This window comes from Macrobrachium rosenbergii, chromosome 4, assembly GCF_040412425.1.
Source record: "Macrobrachium rosenbergii isolate ZJJX-2024 chromosome 4, ASM4041242v1, whole genome shotgun sequence".
Classification (NCBI taxonomy): domain Eukaryota; kingdom Metazoa; phylum Arthropoda; class Malacostraca; order Decapoda; family Palaemonidae; genus Macrobrachium; species Macrobrachium rosenbergii.
In genome coordinates, this window is record NC_089744.1 from 46,975,119 (window position 1) to 47,000,083 (window position 24,965).

General features: G+C 37.0%; 1 protein-coding gene across 2 annotated transcripts in view; it reads left to right on the forward strand.

Annotated features, from left to right (window-relative positions):
• The first annotated feature begins 14,832 nt into the window (after positions 1 to 14,832).
• LOC136833947 (prenylated Rab acceptor protein 1-like) overlaps positions 14,833 to 24,965 on the forward strand; it is a 39,225-nt gene continuing 29,092 nt past the window's right edge. The window contains exon 1 of one of the 2 annotated variants that reach the window (XM_067096228.1): positions 14,833 to 15,055. In XM_067096228.1, the coding sequence (XP_066952329.1) occupies positions 14,967 to 15,055 (89 nt within the window). In that variant the 5' untranslated portion in view covers positions 14,833 to 14,966. Of the gene's footprint in view, positions 15,126 to 24,965 lie in introns of both variants that reach the window. The other variant, XM_067096234.1, reaches the window with a different exon arrangement.

A 24,965-nucleotide genomic window follows, 5' to 3' on the forward strand; every position in this document is an offset into this window, starting at 1 on the left:
CTTAAAAACACCTTCATATATACTGCATATCTCATCTTTTGCTTTCACGGATATCCTCTTCCTTCCCAACCAGACCTTTTGCATTGTTGCCGCTCCTTCCTTGTTTCGCCAACATATTTTCGAATTAGACCACGCTTGTTTTCCTACCATCCTCAATAATAACAATTGTTGAAATTCCTGGCTTGCCCTTATCCGTGCAAATTTTCACCCATCCCTACAATGACTCGTCATATGAACTATAAACAAACTAACTACATCTCATGATCTTTTATTGACTTATCACATCACTTTATCCATAATAATATTAAAAAGTCACATAAAAACAAATCCCTTATCTGAAAGCCAGTTACCTATTTTGCTGCTTCCTCGGAGTGACTGCGAAAGATTTACAAGATATTTTCTTACTGGTACTGTACTTCTGAACACGAAGGCGCTCTTAGTCATCTCTTCGTGGAGTCCTACGAAAATCAGATGACAGGTGTTACGAAGAGCAGCTTGCTGAAAAAGCCGGCCTGGCCCTCCTTCGACTTCCTACAAAAACAACGTTCGCTTCGGGCCATAACCACAATTTCGAGTCCTCTAAAAATCTAAGGAGAGAACCACGCCATAACACACGAAATATTAGTTCAACAGCTTAGACAGAAAACAAGGAGCAAGATGTCATCATCTTCATTATTCTAAATATGACAAGCATTAAAGAACGAAAACTTCAAAAAATACCCTGGACATTTTTTGACTCGTCTATAATCAAGCCACGAGAGATGCAACAAACACACACATACACACACACACACATATATATATATATATATATATATATATATATATATATATATATATATATATATATTATATATATATATATATATATATATATATATATATATATATATATATATATATATATATATATATATATATATATATATATATATATATATATATGTACGTGTGTATATATACCTATAGCGCATATACCTTCATGTGCTATCCATCTACTGACGGGTGTTTAAAAGTAAGAGATCATTTGTACTCATTATCTGTGACGCTTAATGCAAAGATTCTGAAAACTTTCCGTAGTTATTTAAATCACATAATCATGAATATCGCAATAAACACTTGTTTTTCATGAAAATTAAAAAGACCTGGAGTGCATTTTCTGTTGTTTTCGACAATTGGTCATCACAATTTTGAGGCTATTACGCTAAAAACGTTCCAACATCTGAGAAATTCTAAACGTCCAAACTGAGACCATCTCACCTTAGTATAGTATTGCAGTACAAGTAACTTTCTCACAGGATTTGGATCTGTCTTCCTGTCTCTCGCCTTTAGAGAAAACCATTACTCAAAATGAATAGTTTACAGTTATCAAAATGTTTGCATCCATTATCTTACCTGAAAGCAAGGGACTCATTTCCGGCGGTAAGATCAACCAGTATCGTCCGACAGACAAGGGTGGCCGTTCCCCAAATTGCCCTAAACAGGTAATCTTGGGTTACACTCAACCGGGAATTCAGGTCAATTATTACCAGAGGCTGCGTGAACAAGAAACTCTGCCTGTGAATTAATATATAAAATTTTCTAAGTCAGTAATTATGGCTCGACTTTGACTTGTGCAATGCTCACATTATTTCATACGTCTCTAAAACGTGCTCAATACCGTATTTAAAGAAGTATGCAAAAGTACTGAAGAAAATATGGATATTTTGAAAATTACCGTAAAATGCCTCATTTTCCAATCCCAATTACCTTAGGACATTCACAATCAACGATTGTTCACTGTCCTCCGTGACGAATATGAACTGGCATTTGTCTACCCTTTGTCGCACGATTTGCCATATCGAAAGTCCAACCTGGAGAACCACGTCCTCCTGAGATGACAAAAGGAAATGAGAATGGTTGCTGGAAGATGCCATCCCCATCATCTTCATTGGTCATCTTTTGGATCGCCAGCAAGAGAAAATGAAGCGCGAATGACGGCAGATTGAGGTGCCATGCCTGCTATGAATGTCTTGTTCCTGGGAAGGGTTGTGTCTGTTGGTTTTTGCAAAGCCTTCGGTAACTTGATTTCTTCAGCTAAAGTTGCACATGCCAGGAGGAGCATAAGTGGATGTTTGTAGTCCATCCTAATCTGGTGATGAGCAAAAATTAGAGGCTTAAAAACTACTGTGAAAAACCGCCGTTGTTTGGAAAAGCAAAGTAAAGGGACTGATCACAACTTTTCTTGTAGGTTTGACGAAGAAACTGTTTTCCTCAAAACAACATAACATAGATGGATAGCTGGAGAATAGATAGCCAGATAAACTTATATGCAACTAGATAAGTAGACAAATATGCTGACAAGATTCTTATTCCTTTCTGTTTTCTCTTATTTATTATTACTTGTCAGTGTCGACATAAATATTCTTAAATTATTTTATAAATCATCCTTTATTCTTAAAGAATGTACAGATGAAGGAAACAACCGCAGAGCGTGAATGGTTCTCTGACAAAAAAAAAAGGCCTACGCTGAGATATTGTCATATTTTTCCTTTTTTATTTTTTACTGGTGACGGTCGTAGGGATATAAAACCTTATTTCTCAGTGATTGAATGCTCCTTTGAATGGATGAATGTATGATATTTAGGGCAAAAGCCCAGGCAATGGGGCCAAGAGGGCTATTTAGCGCCGTAATGAAGAGAAAATAAATTATGTTAAGGTAAATGAATTAATCAATTAGTAAAGGAAATGATTAATAAATAAAATGAAGCAATGTGATCAATAAATAAAATAAATATATGAAGTTTAATGACGTGAAAATTTGAAAAAAATTTAATGCCATTAAAAGTCTGTATGACGCGATATATACATTAATAAAAAAATTAAATGTCATTAAAAATTTGTATACACTTTAAAACAGAGACGACAGCAGAAATATCTGCTTCACCCAAAACATCCGAGAGGGATTTACCCTGGAAATATCTTTCTCTTTGGTTAAGATATCTGAGCAAACCACCAGAATGTGCTCCACTGTTAGTATCTCATCACAGTAAGCACACTCTTCATTACTGCTTCCTTCTAAAATAAATTGACGGGTTAAACGAGTGTGCCCAATCCTTAACCTGGTTAAAATAACCTCTGCTCGTTTGTCAAGCTGGAATGACGAAGGCCACGGCAGTATATTATCTTTAATATTTCTATATTTTTTATTGCTGGCAAGAAGAGGAGAAGTCCACATTTCTTGCCATTTACATAAGATCTAATAGGACCTTTTAGGTCTGTATGAGGCACTTTTCTAAAAGTGGTTTCTGCTACAATGCTAGCGGCTTTCGCTTCCCTGTCTGCCATCTCGTTGCCGCGAATCCCCACGTGAGAAGGGACCCAACAGAAAGAGACTGATTTACGCCGACAATAAATGCGAACAAGCCACTCCTGAACTTTTTGAATTAATGGAGGAAGGCTATTACATTTTTTAATAGCTTCTGAAGTGCTTTTAGAATCTGAGAATATGACAAAATTAATGTCACTACTTTGAAAAACTAAAGCCAAGACAGTGACTACTGCTGTTAATTCGGCAATAAATACTGATGCAGAGTCAGGTAATTTAGCTGTGTATGCCATATCACCAAGGACAACAGCGCTACCAACACCACTATCTGACTTTGATCCATCTGTGTAGATCTTTGTATAATTAGCATGGGTAACGTCCTGCTCTAAGAATTTTCCCCTAATCTCTTCTTCAGTACAGTCCTTTTTGTTAAACAATTTCTTACATAATAATGCTTCTGGAATAAGCCATGGAGGATTTACAGGATGTTCTACTTCCAGGACTTTCTGGGATTTAAGATGATAATTCCCAACATCCTCATTCAGTCGAATCTGGAATGGTTCAGAAGCACTTGCACAAGAAAAACTTCGAGAGTCTGTTTCCTTTAGTACTCGAAAGGAGGGATTTTTGGTAGTACTTTTCATTCTAGCCACGTATCGCAAACCTAGCTCTTGCCTTCTTAGATGAAGGGGAAAATGATTTGTATCGAAGTATATGTTTTCAATAGGCGAAGTTCTAAAAGCCCCTGAGCATATTCTCAACCCCATGTTGTGGACAACACCCAGTTCCTTTAGCTTGGTTTTACAAGCTGAGGAATACATTTGACAGCCATAGTCTAGCTTAGATGGACACAGAGAGTCATATAGCCTCAGAAGGCATTTCTTGTCAGCCCCCCAACTAAATCCAGAAACTAAGTGTGGGAACCTCTTCCACACGCTGGCACCTGGTAAATCTTACTCCAACTGCTTTGGAAGAGGAGAATTTGAAACCATTCTCATCAGCCCACTTAGTAATAGCATTAATAGACCTTTGCAAATATATACATACTGACAAGGAATCATATTCTGTGCAGTATATTGCAAGGTCATCGACAAAAAGCGAGCATTTAACAGGGGCTAAGATTTTTTCAACCACACTATTTATTGCCACTGAAAAGAGTGTTACACTTAAAATGCTTCCTTAGGGAACTCCCTCCTCCTGCATAAAAGGCTGGGAGAGGGAGTATCTCACTCTTACCTTAAAAAATCTGTCTGTTAAAAAGGAATACATAAAACTGATCATTTTTCTACATATGCCCGTCTTGTGCAATTGTTTCATGATGCCAATTCTCCAGGTAGTGTCATGCTTTCTCTAAGTCAAAAAATATGCCGATGGTCTGACATTGTCTGGCGAATCCTTGGTGGATTTGGTTGGTCAGCCTCAGCAAAGGATCAAGGGTGGAGCGGTTTTTCTGAAACCAAATTGAAATGGTGATATTAATCTTTCGGTTTCCAGGTGCCAAACTAGTCTAGTATTTATCATTTTCTCCATCAGCTTGCACACACAGCTGGTAAGAGCTATTGGGTACAATCATATATTGGTCATATATGATTGTATCCTCACCTGGAGCTGTGGATTCACTTGAGGAGAGCGCTTCCCGAAATTCTCTTAGGAAAAATTTGTAGTTGTATGGTTCGGATTTTCCCGAATCAAATTTCAAAGTCATTTAAGGATTCCTAATTCTTTGAAATTCTGGAGAATAATTGTTAGGGCTGGAAACTTTAGAAAAGTGTTTTCCTAGCTCATTGGCAACTTCAGTGGGCTCCGCGATCTGTGTCGTTTATTTTTTAATGAGGGTAATGGTGACACAACAAATTTTCCACTCAGTTTCCTTATTTTGCGCCACACCACTCTTACTGGGGTCTTGGAGTTTATATATTCCATTAATATGGTAAAGCCAACATTCTCTTTTGGCTTTCTTATAAAAGTGCCGCTGCTTGGTTGAAGCACGTTTGTAGATTGATTTAGACTGAGGGGAGCCACTAGTTTTGTAACGTCTGTAGCACTTCCTCGTCACTTTCCTCAGGATACCAAGTCTTATTCCACCAGGGAACTGCAGGTCTACAAGGTTTGCCTTTTGTTTTATTAATCGAGCCTTCAGCACTCTTCAAAGTAGATTCAATAAAGTAGTCATAGGCATCTAGATGAGAATGAAAGTACACAAACTCCCTATCTAGATTGACACCCTTACTGAATTTATCCCAGTCTGCGTCCTCTACCTTCCACTTAGGTAAAACTTCAGATGGAGCATTTACAGCATATTTCAAATGGATCCGGTAGTGATCACTTCCATTTAAATCTTCATTAACAGACCAATTAAAATCAAGGTGGATACTTGTTGACGAAATACTAAGGTCCAGTGCAGAGAAATGATTATTATGAATGTTGTGGAAAGCCATTCGTCAATAAGGTCTTCGATTAATTTCCCTGAATGCTCCTTTGAATAAGCCCTTGCTTTCACTAAAGACAAAACTCCGCGTAGGGAAGTATTGCCGTCAGTGCACCTCACGCAGTGCTCTGTAGGCATTACTTAAGGTTCTTTACAGTGTCACTTCGACCCCTAGTTGCAACTCCTTCTAGTCTATTGACTGTACCTCCGTTCATATTCTCTTTCTTCCATCTTACTCGCCACCTTCTCCTAACAATTGTTTCATAGTACATCTGCGATTACTTTTATTCTCTTTTCAATGCTGAATGATCCCATACGTACCGACACATGGTTTGTCCTAAATTTGATATTCCTATCCTACTGAAGAGAAAATGGTTGCATACACTTATAAATTAATATTTTCGCCTGAAAAGTAAATTCAGAGTTATGGAAAATAAGTTTTAAGAATAACACAACGATAGTGAAATACTGAATACTTACGATATCGTTTGACAAATACCAGATTTATTATCATAGATTACAGGACCGTTCTTGATACTTGAGGTTTAAGGAGTTTCAATACTCAAGCCAGTTTTTGAACTGAAAATTAGTTCAATTTTAAAGAGGCAACATTTCCAAACAGAAGATGGTTACCTACGAAAGGCATCTAGAAAGATAATAAAAAAAGAAAAATTTATCATTGAATAAGAAAAATTGGTATTAAAAGCACTAACTTGCATAATACGTTCATCATTATCAAATACTCTCTTTTGATATTGTTCCTTTTTCATGAATTGTTTGTCTGAAAAGGGAAAGGCTGTCACGAGCTGAAAGATCCCTGGACAATCTTCCATCGTGCAGCTTCTCTGTGAACACAGGCATAATTACCTGAAATTCACTACCTTGATTTTAGTTTCGATGTGTTTAACATTAATCCTCAGTATGACTGATACCAGTGTCAAACTGACCAGATAAAAAAAAAAAAAACTCTAGTCATAAGGACAACAGGGTTTGTAAACTATATTGGAATACATCAGAAGGCCCCCCCCTCCCCCCGCCAACCACAAGCTAGCTTTTATCTAAGGCTATAGAATATTTCTGATATGGAAGTTCTAGAGAATAGCATACTATGACATTTTAGCCCTAAATAAATTCACCTCTTAAAAAGGAACATTTACCAATATTTCGTTTCTGTCCGACCGGTGTATTAATGGATGGCTCAAGGATGTAGGTACAAGCTCGTATTAGTTGTGTGTAAGAATTTCCATAACGTCAAACGCGTTATTTTATTTTTTCTTCAGAGGCAGAGTCCATTAAGAAGCCTAATACAGAGGCAGAAATATGTAAATTAAGAAAGATGAACTATAAAGAAGAAATAACTAATGAAAACCCTACATCATGAAGAGAAACTCCTGTAAGTCAGTCCAACAAGAAAGGATTTGCACCTAGTTTGATTTCTGAAAGTCCAACAATTTAACTCCATGCCTAAGAAAATCATTCCATAATTTGTTTACAGCGGGAATAAAACTTCCAGCAAACTGTGCCTTTGCACAAAGAAAGCATGACTGTTAGAAAGAACACCAATTAATGGATGGTATAGTAAGGGAAGATCTGAATGCACCTACAGTGAAGCGGTTCGAATGACGGTGTCAGAGATGAACACTAAGATCCAAAACAGGAAACATTCAGGCTGCGAGTAAGGTGACAATGTGCAAGTCATGGCAGAATAAAAGAATAGGAGCATATCCTCATGATGACAGGTCTCAAAAATTGTAAGAAACTTTCCAATGCATCATTAGAAAAGATGGGTCTAATATGTTGCTCAGACGTGAATTGCATTCGAGAATGACGACTCTAAATCTAAATGGAGATATCCAGCCTTTCAAACCTACTGACAATAAAACTATAAATTTTCTTATATTGCTGGTCATCGGATCAGTGACTAGCGAGGAGAATCGGTCCCAAATACAATCCGTAAGGATACGGGCATGGGGATAACAACCCCGTCCTAAAAACCCAGGCTAATAAAAGGAAATGCAGAAATTGCTGACCAAACCAAATTCGGTACAGAGGAGAGTTGAAGCTCTATGGAATTTTCCTCTAAAGCGATGACAAATCTGTCTATTAAAACATGGCATGACAAAAGATTCGTAAAATAAAAAGGAAGGTTGGGAAATCCGTATTCTGAAAGTCATTAGTATAAAGAACCCTTGAATTCGAATAGTGAAGTGTGACAGGCACAACCAACGAGATGAGAGAGGGAGGCAGTATACAGCGCAAGACCCTCGATAGCAATGACGTAATTCTTGTAAATCACAAAACATGGTCATTCATGTGAAGAGACAGAGAATAGTGACCTCGCAGCTTTGATTCAGTCCTACTAAAATGACCAGTATGAGGAAAACCTCCATATCTGCTTGTTAAAACTATTACATATGGTTAGATCCCATATTAACCTGAGGGAGCTGCTCAGGTGAGAATGTGTGTGGCAGAAAAGGAGCGAGATCAACTTTAGGAAGACTTGCCAGGGCCATAACGTGACCATTCCAAGAAATGGTACGTCTTACTTCTAAACATCAAGCTATTATACATCGCAAGGGTTCCGCTTCTGAACTCTAAAACCATTGTTGTGGAAGTAGAAGGGGATGAAAGACAGGAAAGCAATTGGCTTAGAAGAGGTTAAACAAACTAATCATTGGAAAAGACCTGGTCAACATGGTTCAAACATCGGTAAATAGATAATGATAAGTATCGAAGAGAATTTTGTAGAGTTAAAAAGATGATGGTAGTATGTATGTATGTATGTATTTATGTATATATATATATATATATATATATATATATATATATATATATATATATATATATATATATATATATATATATATATATATATATATGTGTGTGTGTGTATATGTGTGTGTGTGTGTGTGTGTGTGTGTGTGTGAGAGAGAGAGAGAGAGAGAGAGAGAGAGAGAGAGAGAGAGAGAGAAATGTTTTTTTAGAGTAAAATCTGAAGTTCTTATAGGCTGATACAACATTATTTATCCGGGTGAAGCATCTTGCCTATTTCTCACAAGTTCTAGACAATTGGGAAAATCTGAAAAAAGGTCTAAGAGTGTTTATATCAAGATTATGATTTGATCCTTCAAAAAATCCCATAGAAGTTTCATAACTTCCTAATATTGATGAAATTTCCTTATTTTGTCCTTTCGAGTATTATTAATTTTGACTCATTTGTAGATTAACTACCACTTGCTATCCATCACTAAGCAGTCATTCAATAGTTTTCACGAAAGAAATCGTAACATAACTTGTAATTAATACAAAATCACGACTAAATCCCTTAAACCAGTCTTACGTACGAATGCGGATGATCATTTGGAGCGTCAAAAGACAAATCAAGTCCTTGCAACATTTTGATTGTTTAGTAAACTTTTATGGATGGAGGATGAGGCTTACCTGACAGGAGTATGGGAGTTTCCCAAGTGGTAGTAAATCTGAGACTAATTCAAACACGATTTTCTTGTGGCAGCTACACTGTCTACCAGAGTCTTAAGGGCTACAGTTGCCAGACAGTAATTTTCACCAAAGGTCGCATATTGGTCGATTCTTGAGACCTTGTCCCTTTGTCATGCGGACAAGGTTTGCAAAAATCAAGACTGAAATGGAATAGTTTATGATCAAATATACGTTGCTGATTAACGTAAATCATAATGAAAACAGTTACAAGTAATGTAAGAATGTGTTAATACTATAACTGTCTCTCTCGAAGGTGCATACAACAAATATGTTTCCTTTCTCACTGATAATGATGAATCGTTCTTTATGTAAGAATTTTAGATGGATTTTTTTTTCACTGTAAATATCTTGAATAGATGAGGTCAACACCTTCCTTACTAAGTAACGTCTATCAAACAAATAATTCTCTCTCTCTCTCTTTCAGACAATTCCTTACTAAGTAACGTCTATTAAACAAATAATTCTCTCTCTCTCTTTCAGACAATTAAGTGAAAAAATCAGTCAAGATGGCACTAACAGCCAATGTTTAAGCACCATATGCGCAACCATTAAGTTTGTGAAATGTTTCCCCTTCTCTGTGCTTTAGACGTAATCTAGAATAATGTCTCTCTCCTTGAAAAAGCATGCTATGGACATCTTTGCTTTATTTTCAGGACCCTAATCAACTGAGATAACCGACGCCAGTTCTTAATTACTGTAGAATATATGAAATGCGACGTAAAGTTTATTTCTGTAGAAATCAAAGCTGTGTAAATACATCATGAAAGGCAAACAAAGAGGGGAAGAGCTAAAAGAGTAATGACTGACGAAGTCATAAGAGGTTGGACATGAAGCTGCTGTTCTGATGACTAATTAATCACGTGGCTGTCTTGGTCAAGAAATCCTTCCCTCGTTGTCAGGAAAAAACTTCAAGTGTCCAGGCACTTGAGTGACGTTGTCCTCTCCGTCGCGCCTCTCTCGACGTGCAGTGGACGGTTGTTTGTCATTCTGTCACTTAGGTATTCCAGCGCCTTAACTTTCGTCAGGGGTCTTCGATCATCGAGCGATTGTTCCAGGCAGTTTTGATTACGTTCATTACAAGCCAAACAAAGCCGATGACTTTCTATTACATCTACAACCAAGGTAGATCTGTTTGTCTGTTTTGCGAGTCTCTTTCTCTCTCTCTCTCTCTCTTAACTTCGTAAAGTTTTATTTTCTTTGAACTCATCCGCCAAGTTAATGACATTTTAACTAATCTCTAAAAGGGGTTTATTATTATTATTATTATTATTATTATTATTATTATTATTATTATTATTATTATCATCATCATCACGTATTGTTAGCGTTCACATCCATTTTCCTTTTCTTGCTCTTCTTCCAACATGACAGCCAAACAAGGCAGTCATAATGAAACGAAAAAGCAGCGCCCTCATTTCACCACAAAAGGAAAAGATCTCTTTACACTCTGGTCTAGCAAAACCAACGAAAAGAAAGCCTTCGGAATTTTATCAATATACTCCAAGTTGAATTCTAGTGCTTGGGCCTGCATAACAACCTATAAGGAATGACAGTGAATTATACATAATTTCCCCTCATTTAAATTGCTTATATATATATATATATATATATATATATATATATATATATATATATATATATATATATATATATATATATCTATAACCATATGGATTGTTATTACTAGCTTGGCTCACAATTGATTTCTCACACGTTTCGAGAATTGAGAATTAATGCATGAGCCACTGAATATATAGAACAACCACAGGTAAAGAACAAATTTGTTGATTACGTGTCATTGTCTTGAAATCGTATTCACATTGTGATGAAGGATGTACATAGTATTTCGAATACGGTTAATAAAGTTTTAACTTAATCATACCGTAGCACAGACGGATGAGGAAAAAATTCTTTGATGTAATACTACACTACCACCATTCGAGCAATACCGATCTTCTCCCTTATACAAAGGATACACATGCATGCGCCGCATTGGTCATAATCTCTCAGAAGCAGTTATTACGACCCCATGTACTCCTAAAAGGTTCAGATAATTGCATCAATAGATGGTGAGGGAATTCACTACAGGGTTTTCCTGAAAACTCGTGTTTCTTTGTGTTTGCATGAGCATCTTTTCAACTCAGGAAGAAGAGGTGGAAAGCTGGAATGCCAAGCGGCTTCGTGTGCATGTCTCTCTATGCGTACAAAAACACCGGTGTGTATGCCAACACAGAAAGAATGAAACCAGCATTGTACACACACAGTGATGATCAGGAGATCACTGGAATACTCGCATTTAATTAAGGGAAACGATTTATCCATTTCCTGCTACCCAAACCGTTGCCGAATCATTCTAAATTTCCAAAATTGCCCATACGAGTAATTCCTACGGAAGTAACCTTCAAGACACCGAGAAATGAGTTTACAAGCTATAAATGATCTATACATTTCCGTTTAAATAAGTATTTTCATTTACATTCTTCGCACAATGAACTCATCTACAATAATGCCAGGAAAAACTGATACAATTATTAATTGTAAATGGGATGGGGTGGGGTGGGGAGGCAATAACAAGCGTAGCCCCGTCCCTGGCTACGCCAATGTTTCGTTTTACTGAAAAACATGTTTTTTTTTTTTTCTGGTTGGGGAAGAGCACGGTCTAATATACCAATACCGTGGGGAAGGGTGATCGAATGATGTAAGTAACGCTTTGGAATGTTTGTTTTACCGTCGTGGACCGATTGCTTTGCTAATTTTTAATGTCTCCAAAATTGTCGGAATTCTTCAAGTTTAATGTCGTGAAAAGAATAAGCGTAAGAATCAAAATTAAAAGACATTTTAGAATTCCTGGGATTATTCTAATGACTCCAACTCATACTTTGAATGAACATTAGTATAAAGAAAACTCTGGCCAGATTTTGGCCATTTTCATTAGTTATTTTTTAATACTTCACATATTCATAAAATTTTCACAACTGGACTGATAAACATCTTTCCCTTGGGCACGAAAGCCCCTCTACTTGAGGTGCAGTGACAAAAAAAATAATAATGAAAGCAGTGGCTTTATGTTTTGAGCTCTTGTATGGGCGATTTTGGGATTGATCCTTTACGATTCCGGTGACGCACTCTTTGGAGTTTTCGTTCTTCTATCGTGGTCTTTTTTCTGCTTCTTCTTCTTCAAATATGAAGCTTTACCTCTGATAGATACTGTTGAAGTTATTCAGCCGCAGTGCGTTCGGAGACGGGTAAGAATAATAATAGCATGGTTGAAAGTAATATAACTCCACACTGGTAATGGAGTTTTAGTAGTATCAGCACTATCAATAATAACTAGGTTTTAAATGTCTATTCTGACAATCTATCCTTCGACTTGGACATATATATTCTGTAACTGCACTTACGTGTTATCATTTCATCACTTAACCCATCAAGCACTTGCTGAAGTCATATACTATAACAACCAGTTTAGCCTGTTAAAGTAACAATAAAATGTGACAGATGGCTAACACAGTAAGCTGTGTTTGGGGAGTTCGTAAAAGAAGGCTACAAGCAAAACCGAGTGGGTGAGATAACCCCTATCAACAAATGTTTTTCTTCCTTCAGGACTTGATGATTATACATCTTGACAAAGATTCAGAAGTTCAGGGACCTCCGATTTTAAGACATAGAATAAACAATTATCAACATTTGATCTACCCGTCACTCGTATTTAACCTGTTTACCTCTTCCGTTACCCGTTTAAATCTAAAATGCCTTTCCTGGTTACCATATATAAATTTTATTTATAATGACCTAAAATCTACTAAACACGAAAAACAAAGATTGAGAAAGAGAGGGATTGGTTCCAGGCCAGAGGCTGCAGAGTTAAGTCGCGAGATCATTGTGGATGAAAAATCAGTTTCTTTCTTTAAACAATTTAACTTATCGCACTTTTACACAACTTATATTTGACTTGTTCACATGATTATTTATTTTATAAAAAATTTAAATTATTTCTTTTATCCCATATTACTTTTAAGGATTTATTTATTTTAACGTAAATATAATTCCTATAGAGTGATTTATTTTCTACCAAATTGCATATCCACGATTAAGTTTTAAATAAGTTTTATTAGATGTAAAATAAAAATTATACATATGCTTAGGTACTTAAAAATGACAGAATTTGTGACATTTTCCGAAGCATGGCTCTAAAACGAATGCCACACCACATTCTCTACAGGCTCGTAAATACATACGAAACCTACAGTCACTTCCATGAGCAATGCCGTTTGTCCATTAGGCCTTTTTATTCTTGCACAACAGAGTCGAAATTAACTTTGCACCTTCTTGATAAGTGAGTAGATAAATCTACAGCAAGGCCTTCAAACTGTAGAAAACCTTCACTGTAATGTCCTGCCGTTATAAAATATGCAAGCCGAACACATACTATCTCCATGTTCGACCATGGTTCTCAACAAAACGTGAGGAAAGGTACAGGTAATCACCAGAAAATCTGTCAGCTAAGTCAAAACATAAAAAGAGAAAAATACAACTTTCATGGGCGAGGTACCACTAAAAAATAAACTAGTTTTCTTGTGGCGCAAAAAATGAAACAAATTAAATGGATACATTTACTTTAAAGTTCATGTTCGTACGATTTTCTTAATAAACTGCAGTTCCGTTTCGCTTTTTTTCAGTCACAATTCATATTATATTCAACAGATTTTAAGCTTACTGAAATACTTAGGAAGAGGGTTATATAGAAATTTATCGAGTCACCGGCAAGCTTGCTGTAAATGTCTGTCGCCTTTGTAGCGAGTCACATTCAAATACTTTTACGGCAATCAAATTCCTATAAATGCAAGATGCAGAGCTTTAATTATTCTCTTAAATAGCAGCAGGCATGCTGTTCATTTTCATTTCTACGTGCAACATTTTTTTTAAGCGGTAGCCTTTATTTACCGCTTTTCACAAGCTAGAAATCTGACTATTTTCTGCGCAAAATGTCGGATAGACCACAGGTTTTCTTCGATGTGGCAAAGCCAAAGAGTATTCTTGGCCAAGGCACACAACAACACACAAATCATATCGGAAGATTCTATAAAAAAGTAAACACTTGAAGATAATCAAGAAAAGACTAAAGAGACAAATATTCAACGTTATGACATCGAAGATCATTCCTTTCAAAAAAAAAAAAAACGGGCAAATAAATGAGCCCGCCAAGTGGACCAAATGAGGTCTGATAGAATATCCTCCAAAATTAGACATTAAATTGACTTATTTTCATGGAACTGCACGCAAATCATCTGCATAGCACTATATTAGAAACTGAATCCCCTGATGGTACACAGGTATGTGTCATTCTATAACTCACGATGTATCGAATAAATACGTCTTGTAAAATCTCGCGTGTTAAAAGAAAAACTTGAGTGGTGACACATTTGCATAGTCTATCTGGGCCATGGCCTGTCTTCCTAAAAAGCTGTGTCTATAGTAAATTAGAAGATGAATATAAGAATTAACTGGACATCAATAAATATCTAGAAACATATTAGATAAAAGAAAACAGGAAAGAAGAGCTTTAAAGGAGCTGGTTACAGAGGCAAGATAACCCAACTCAGTCAACTCCCGATGCTCATCTGTTTTGCCTACGTGTGACGTAGGACGTAAACACCCTGGAGCGAATATAATTACAAACTGTTAGTGGATGACGATGGTACGCTTGTATAGCAGTTAGCTAGTTAAAACATGACGGGTACTACTCCAAATCATATGGAAATTGATTTGTCAGGCGACATAGATACATCTGGTGACTTCAGAGACGCATCAAAGGCTGGGTAAGACCGCTATGCCTAGGGTTGACAAATCCTCGGGCCTACTCCATAGGCCTGTGTAACCTACTGTGGGGTATGCGTTTTCATACCGATTTTTTCTTTTGTGCTGACATATCATTACTGGATTAATCACGGTACGCCCGTTAAAGACCAAGACTAGCCTATGTTAAGGATTAAAATTTTCAAGTTGCCCCATAGGCTAGTTGAGTTAAGCTTTGAAAGATCTTTTGGGGCGAATGCAGTTAAAGGCCTATAGTTCGTTTACCTTTCTAAGATCGCTAGGGTGGGGACAGGAAAAGAGTACAGCGCTGCCATATCTACTTGTCCCTTTTAATCTCACCGTCGAGGTTAATCCCTTGTTTATGGCTTTACCTGAGGTGTTTCATTTACTGTAATTTCTTTTTCAGAGAAACCGTTGAGTAAAATTTGGTTCTTAATGAATTTTCTTTCTCTGTGCTTAATGAAACAATAATCATAATTCTCACAATATCATAATGTGTTTAATGCATTTACACTTGAAATTTGTAAGGGTGGTTTGACAGGAATGGCTTTTAAAGCCATTAACACAATCGAAAGCCGGTTACGGCTTCACATAGCGTAGATGAATGGTCAAGTTACTACTAATCAAAAAGGAGGTAGCCTAGCATATCTACTAAGTAGCCCAGATTGATTATTATCCGTATTCTATTTTAGCAGTTATTTATTGGTTACGTGCTTAGATTTTTTCAGTGCCTCTGCAGATTAAGTAAACTATTCGTCATTTAGGAGAGAGAAATAATTTACCATTAATTACACAGCCCCCTTTTGTTGTTTCTGAGAGTGAAAACCCTCCAAGGACAGTGAAGAGATCTGATCTGCTTTGGCTATCCCTCGGGCTATCCATACTGTCCACAGACACTTGCTGGCTGCTTGAGGTGACCACCGTCCTTGTTCTTGATCAAGCTGGCCTTTTAAATGCCCTCGCTAACCACGTGTCAGCGAAATTGAGGTTTGGCAGCGCAGGCCGAAAATTTTGCCATATCTCTTTGTTTTTAAGAAAATAAATGAGGTTTGTATGGAAAATGTGAATTCAAATATGTTTTCGTTGTTACCTTTAAGTGAATAACTTTTTTTCTTTCGTTTGAGGAGGCTCTAACAAGGCAAAATTTTTGGTAATTCTATAGGAGAGGGCTGCAACAGTTTCTATGTGTTAAACAGCTTAAAATTTTAAAACAATACTATATCTGTGCTTCAGTATCATTAAATAAGTGAGGAAAACCCTTACAACCACCAACAATCTTGGGGTACCACAGGGGGAACCAGGGGTTTTGGGTGGGGGAGACAAAGTTGATGAAAAGCTGGGGAATGTAGGGGAAAAAAGGCAGTTTAAGCCTAGGGGTGGCAGAACGGCGTTTCGCGCCTTATCTGCGAAATTAAAGATTCTTGGCAAGCACGTTTGTACTGACAAGTGGTACTGTTGTGCTGTGCGCACCTGCCATGGGTACCACGGATATTCAGACTACCCCTAGTTCCTATAATTACAACTGTAACTTACCCAATTATGATGGAGTATATAGTATAGCTGCTGCGTGTAAGAACGAATGTAGACAAGCTGAGGAGTCACTATGATGAATCTTGAAATATGCAGTAGCCAAACAACCTATGAAGTGAACCTAACAACGCCCATACTTGGGAAGTAACTCCTTGAGATCGCGCCACCTTCATTTGATTGTATTAGTATGGGCACCTGTGGTGGGGTCCACAAAATTGATACTATGATTTACCGTAAAGTGCTTGTACCCCTCTTCCTCCAAGCAATTATATGCTTTCCAGCAATCTGAGACAATAGTACTGTAGTTCCCTCGTGAATATTGGATTTAATAACACATACAATAGTAGTGTTTCACGATCCCTTAGTTCAACAGGCATTACAAAAAATTCTCGTGATTCTTGGCTAATTCTGCCAAAAACCCACTACCCTTCAATTATGCGTCCAACATTATACTTACATCGTCCACACTTTGACTCGTCAATGTCCACGTTTCAGTCTGGACCACCAATTTTCTTATTGTCTGAAAACCCAATTCACTACCACCTCGATGATATGACGACCAGTCCGAAATTGTCACGTCATTTAATTTAAGTTCAGATCGCACTACCTCACAGGCAAACCAGTCTTGCAACCACAGAACCACAAACTTTAAATTAATCTCAATATCAAGTTTGGATTGGTAAAACCAAGTGTTCTTGAATATAGACACTTTAAAATTACACCTTTTTCTGCGGCATCCTTCAGCAATGAAGATTTATCACAACAGAATACACACTTTTTTTTTATATCAACTCTACAGACAGAATTACACGAACCACAATGTTTTTCTGCTAAAATTACCCCATGGTTTTGACAGTATTTAATCAACTTTTCAGTGTTACAGCTATAAAAATAACAAAAATCACCATAAGTTATGACACAGCTTTCACATCTAAAGGGTAAGTTTTCCGCTGGAACACTTGCACTTGTAGAAGCTACTGCCATGCTGATGAACAAAATAGCCATATTAATTGTGTAAAGTTAAGTATACCTTAGTTTTACCAGACCACTGAGCTGATTAACAGCTCTCCTAGGGCTGGCCCAAAGGATTAGACTTATTTTACATGGCTAAGAACCAACTGGTTACTTAGCAACGGGACCTACAATGGATCACAGAGAAATAGGAAAGTAGAGAGATTTAGCCTGTACGTATTGTGTTTGTCATTTTTTTACTTATTTTTTTAGTCCTTGCATGCGCGCGCAGATACAGACGTCACTCTGTAGTTGACTCGGTGAGAGACGGAGCTCTCTCGACTTAGTTTTTTTCACGAGTTATTACATATTAAAGTGACTTTTTTGGTACTAATAAGTATTTCCTCACTTAATGACTAGTATCTACGAATTCTATACATTATTCTCCATAACTGTAGGTAACTACTTTTTTTAGAAACCAGCATATCCCTTTCCTACAGAATTACCAAATTTTTAATCATAACAATGAGACGTTTGACATCGCAGGAATTCCTTACTCGCCCCACCCTAGCGATCTTAGAAAGGTAAATGAACTACAGCAGGTACTTCAGAGCCAATATCTTACCATACCTCAAATGTAACCTAGCACCCCCTCCCTCTGTAAGTCGTGACCCCTCACTCTGCATTCTACTCAGCCTGTTTTCTGATAGGTTGTAATGTTTTGAATAATAATAAAAAATGGGGTGTTTGTATATCTGCGGGACATGCCTACAGGTCATTAACAATAACTCCAAATGACTACTTGCATAGAATAAAAGATGTTCAACATGCCAAAAATTATCCAAACTTGGCCAGTTTGCATCAATTTGCCAGTTGCCATTTTTTTCCGTGGAATGTAACTTTTTCTAAGCACCCAGTTGACGTGAACATTGCCATGCAGCACAGCTCTCCTGTAGCTCTTAAGATGGCTGTAGTGCAGCACACCTCTCACCCCATAGTTCCTAAGATTGTTGTCGTGCATTCCTGATTGCAGGAAATTTAATTCCATCCAATCATATACTCAGTTGACCCAGGTTAATCCCTAGGGCCATGGATTAAATACATCTATCCAATCAAAATGTGTATGATCGATATGATTCACAAACCTACACACTGACCCACAGTCACCCTTTCTTTCTGTCTTTAACTGTCGGAATGGAACATCATGATAAAATTTTGTCCCTAACATAGTATCCGCAAACGATTTAACTCCTGTGCTGTTCTCTATATCTCAGTTATACTTGAATTCACTGCGTTTCTGGATTGATTAAACGTGTCAATCCGACAAAAGCCGACCGACATCCCCCGTCTATGATTTACTTTCCCAGCCGAAAACCATAAGACCCGAACCAAGTACTTCCAATTCACATGAACTCCTGATTGCTGCAAAGAAGCCAAGACTGGTACCCTTATGATTGGGATGCGCTTATCATCAAATTTTATGTTAGTTGTGGCATGATTAGTAAACACCAGGTCATCCCAAAAACTTGTTAAATAGCAAGGGTTCATTCCCGCTATAAAAAAATTGTAGGTTTCCTTAGATTTTTTAATAATTTTTGGTGGGAAACTCGACATTCTATGTTCGTTCACTGGCCCCTCAAAACTCATTAACCCCTCCTAGCTTGCATGCAATTAGGCTAAATGGGGATCTCACGAGTGAAATCAGGGTTTTTGTTTGATGAAAAACAAACATTTGTAATGAAAAGTGGTACTGGGTAGCTTACCACATGGCCACTTCTCAACCCAACTACCTCAGAGTTAAGATAATATAATGCTTGCTTGGTCCTACCTGACATGGGGGATTTGCCCCCTCTGGATTCCACAAACAAAACTGATCTAGAGCATCACACCTCACCAAGTGAAATCCAGAGATAAATCCCAACTTGACCTAATCTAGACTGCCAATTCCTGCTCTGATGACAGCGGACTCATCGTTTTCTCCTGTTTCTTCTTCTGAAGAGGTTGTACCAGATCAAGATGCTCCTTCGTCAGCATACTCTGCGTTGTTGAGGTTCCTGCTAGCGACTTTTCCAAGTTGCTTTTCACCAGCTACTCCCTCCTCTCCTGCTTCGACTTTCATTATGGAAGCCCCCAGTCGGTTCTTCTAGGTTCCGAAATTGGTTCTCTCTTCTTCAGCCAAGAAGGCACTGAATGAAGTAGAAGGGTGTTTTCCTGAGAAGAGGGAGCAAGGTAAAGCAGTTTTTTGTTTTCCGCCTTCCAAGTTGTCCAGATCGAGTTATAGGTTTTATGCAACAAGAGAAGTGCCTTCCATGGGAGTCTCTGCCTCCTCTCAGGGAGACTTCTCTGGTCTTAACGGCTCAGCTAGGAGATCAGCTTTTTCCTCAGCCAAAATTATGTTTTCAGCTTCGGAATATTTTTAAGGTTTTCGAAGTGATGAGTGTCCTAGACTGGGCTGTGGGCGCACTAGCGCACAAGCTTAGAGACTGCTGCTTGTTACCTCAAGAAATTTCTTCAGATCTCTTAGAAGTACTGTCCTGTATTGACAGGGGCGTTCGCAATAGTACACAGGAGTTAGCTAGTCTTTGCGTCTTGGGTGTGCTTAAGAAAAGAGAGCTTTGGTGTTCTTTTACTTCAAAAGGTGTCACTCCATCTCTGAGATCAGCCCTCCTCTTCCCCCCTTGGACAAGATGCATCTTGTTCCCAGGCTGCAGTACTGGACATTGCCTGTGACCTGGAGAAAAAGAACACTCAGGACCTGCTCTCCCAATCTACGAGACACCCCAAGGATTCTTCAACTGTTCCTCCCAGATCTTTGTCTCCGCTGCAGCATGCTCCCGTTCTAGAACACATACTATAATAAAAGCATATATCCGTTTCCCCCGTTTCCCACAGAGTTCCATCAAGAAGTCTTCCTCCAAGTCTTCTTCCAAGAAATGAAGTCATAGTCCTCTGTACTCAGGTAAGAGCGTGGCTCTTCCACTTTTGGAAATGGTGGGAACAAAAAGCTCTTATCAAAGCTTCTGGGAAAGATGGCTCTTGCTTCTAGGTTATAGAACCATTTGTGGGGAGTGTTTTCAACCATGTCAGGATCATAATAAGACCCTTCCCATTAACCTAAACATACACAACACAGGTAGTCTCTACTGCATTCAACTTTGGTTACAGTGCAGATGAGTTTCCAAGAGATGCTAGAATGGTAAGCAGACCAGGCAAAGTTTCAGGTAGTCTCTCAAAGGAAGTAAGAACCCAGACTAGAATGGTATCTAAATCATCAAGTATTAAAGTTTATGTAGAAACTTTATTAAACTCATTGCAGACCTCTTGATGATGTGGAGGTTACCTATACAGTATGCTGCTTCCCCTTTTCCAGATTCACAGACTGTTGCAGTAAATTTTTGGTTATGGACGCTTATATCTTTCCTCCTTTTGCAGTTTGAGAGGTACTTAACAGTTTAAGAACTCCAAGAGAAATTGATTTCAAGATCTATTTCCTCTAGTGGAATATCCCCTGGAACTCCCTTTTGTGAAAGATCTGAATCCACTGGATATAATGAAGTTTCAAAATTTGTACATTTGTCCCATTTCCCCACTAACTCAACTGTCTTGTGTGAGCATGAGGTTTTGGTGTGTCGTGAGAGTCTGTCCTCAAGTTTACTACTAATAATTTCTGAGGCAGTGACTGGTTTATCAGATCTGTAGTCAGTCTTGAGGTATTTCCTGCATTTGAATCTCTGTACACAACTTAAGTTCTTTGGTAATCTTAGTTATGCTAAAAGCAGTTGATCCCAGCTATCAGATATTGCATATAATTATATATATATATATATATATATATATATATATATATATATATATATATATATATATATATATATATATATATATATATATATATATATATATATATATATATATATATATATATATACATACAGGGTGCTTGAAATTAATCCCCCTCTACAGCATAAAATAAATTTGATATGGACAAAAACAAAATTAATTCAGAACAGTTATTTAAGTTTCTCTGAGTATTTAATATATTGTGTGGCCTCCATCTGCCTGTACCACAGCCTGCATTCTTGAGGGGTATGATGTCTTTTGACTCCTGAGAAGGACTTCAGGCCTTCCAAGACTCTCACACTTTTCGCGATGAGAGTCATAGGGATTTTTGTTCCAGTTTCTTTTAACAAAGGATTCATCACTTTTTATGTATTTAGCTATCCAGAAACATGAAATGAAGGATGTGCCAGCATCCCTGGCCTCTCTGAAGGTTACAGCCTGGATTCGGTCTATCCATCTGATTTCCTCCGAGTTGTTAGCCATGGCTGTATCTAACTCCGTCACTCAGTCTGAAAATACAAGAAATGTAAAATGAAAAATAGCTTAATATAAACTTGAAATAATGTACTTGGAGATAGGCTATAGCAGAAAACTCTATAACTTTCCATTTGTTCTGTGGAGGGGGGGGGCTCTAATTTCAAAACACCCGGTATATATATATATTTATATATATATAGCCTATATATATATGTATATACAGGCAGTCCCCGTTTTACGACGGGGGTTCCGTTTTTCTGCCGTGTCATAAATAAAAAAATCGTTGAAAATCGTAATAAATCCTAAGAAAACTTCACTTTTAATGCTTTGGGTGTATAAAAATGAAGTAAACAGCATTTTTATTGAGTTTTTCATCAAAAAACCTTCAAATTTTTATTATTATGTCGTTTTGGAGCCATATTTCTTCCGTCGGATCGGCGTATGATGCGTCGTAAACCGGGAAATAATTTCCGATGAATATATTTGAAAAGCGTTGTAACCTCAGAACGTTGTAAGCCAGACCCGTCGTAAACTGGGGACTGCCTGTGTGTGTGTGTAAACTGTGGACTGCCTGTATATATATATATATATATATATGTGTATGTGTGTGTGTGTGTATATATATATATATATAATGCACAGGCAGTCCCCAGTTAACGGCGGGCTCGATTAACCCTTAAATGCCGAGCCTCTATTTACAAAAGTGTCTGCCGTATGCCAGCGGGGTTTGAGAGTTAGTACCAAAGCGGAAAAAAAGTTTTTTTCAAAAAATCACAGCACGCTTAGTTTTTAAGATTATGAGTTCAATTTTGGCTCCTTTTTTTCTCATTGCCTGAAGTTTAGTATGCAACCATCAGAAATGAAAAAAAATATAATTTATCATATAAAAATATTGGAATATATGACAGCACAAAAAATTTCATATACAATGTATACAAATCGCGCTGTGAGCAAAACAGTTAAAGCTAATGTGTTTTTTTTGTTGTTGTATTATACACTAAATTGCGATGATTTTGGTATATAACAAATTGTAAAACAATCAAAGCAACACAGAGAAAATATTATCACAAAATGATGCATGAATTCATAATGAGCGGACTTAAAAAAAAAGTTTTTAAAAAAATTCACCATAAATCGAAATACTGTGCTAGAGACTTCCCGTTTGTTGCAAAATGAAGGTAAATGAATGAATATTATTAGAATGTAAGAGTTTTAGCTTACAATTGCAGTTTTTGACCATTTTGGTCGAGTCAAAGTCGACCGAAGGCTGAATTTTTTCTATTTATCATGATTTATACGAAATATTTCAAAACTGATGAAAGCTACAACCATGAGTTATTTTTTGTTGTATTCTACATGAAATTGCACACATTTTCATGTATAAAACTTTATGTAACGGCTAATAGAAAACAGTGCAAAAATTACGACAAAGTGACTAAAGAATTTCTGAGATTTTCAGCAGTTAGCGAGCGCAGACGTAAGGAAAGTTTTTTCCAAAAACTCACCATAAATCGAAATATTGTGCTAGAGACTTCTCGTTTGTTGCAAAATGAAGGTAAATGATTGAATATTACTAGAATGTAAGATTTTTAGCTTACAATTGCATTTTTTGACCATTTCGGTCTAGTCAAAGTTGACCGAAGGTTGAAATTTTGGCACTTATCGTGATTTATATGAAAATATGTCAAAATTGATGAAAGCTACAACCATGAGTTATTTTTTGTTGTATTCTACATGAAATTGCGCACATTTTCATGTATAAAACTTTATGTAACGGCTAATAGAAAACAGTGCAAAAATTACGACAAAGTGTAACTAAAGAATTTCTGAGATTTTCAGCAGTTAGAGCGCACAGACGTAAGGAAAAAGTTTTTTTCAAACACTCACCATAAATCGAAATACTGTGCTAGAGACTTCTCGTTTGTTGCAAAATGAAGGTAAATGATTGAATATTACTAGAATATAAGAGTTTTAGCTTACAATTGCATTTTTCAACCATTTCGGTTGAGGCAAAGTGGACCGAAGGTTGAAATTTTGGCACTTATCGCGGTTTATAAGAAAATATGTCAAAATTGATAAAAGCTACAACCATGAGTTATTTTTTGTTGTATTCTACATGAAATTGCACACATTTTCATATATAAAACTTTATGTAACGGCTAATAGAAAACGGTGCAAAAATTACGACAAAGTGACTAAAGAATTTCTGAGATTTTCAGCAGAGTTATCTGATGCTTTCTTTTAGGAGAAGAAAGATATTTGCACATGCGCAGCTGGGTCACGCTTGTAAACAAAACAACAGTGTGATCCGTGAACTCCCAGCATCCCTCAAGGTGCATGATTTAAAATTTTTCGCAAACGAGGCCTATAAGTATTTTTCCGCTAATATTTAAAAAAACATTTTGTAGTCGACGTATTTTATGTCCACTCGGCACCCGACAGACAACTTTTGTCGACGTAAAATACGTCCAGTCGGCGTTAAAGGGTTAACAGCGATTTGGTTTTATGGTGCTTGTCTAGCGACAAAAATCGTCAATTTTCATTGCCGAAAATCACCGATTTCTGCTTATTGGCGCCGATAATTGGGTATTGGTGCCAATACATACCTAACAGAGGCGCCAATAACCAAAAATCGGCGCTTTTCGGTGCCGATAACCCCCGAAAATCACCAAAATCGCCAATTTTCGGTTAGCGGCAATTTTTGGTTATCACACCCTCAGAAACAGAACCCTGCCGATAACCGGGGACTGCCTGTACTGTATATGTGTATATATATATAAATATATATATTGTATGTACATATATATACTGTATATAGTATATATATGTACAGTGTGTGTGTATATTTATATACATGTACATTATATATATATTATATATATATATATATATATATATATATATATATATATATATATATATATATATATATATATATATATAAATACTGTACAAGTGAATCCAACAGGAAATGACAGGCAGGTAAGTACCAAGCGCTTTCACGTTTATTAACGCATTGTCTGGGCACAAATGAGAGACAGATGAAAGGAGGGTTACAAAGTAAACAAAAAGAACAAGAATACCAGATGGTCAATTGTCAAAAGGGTAATAAAC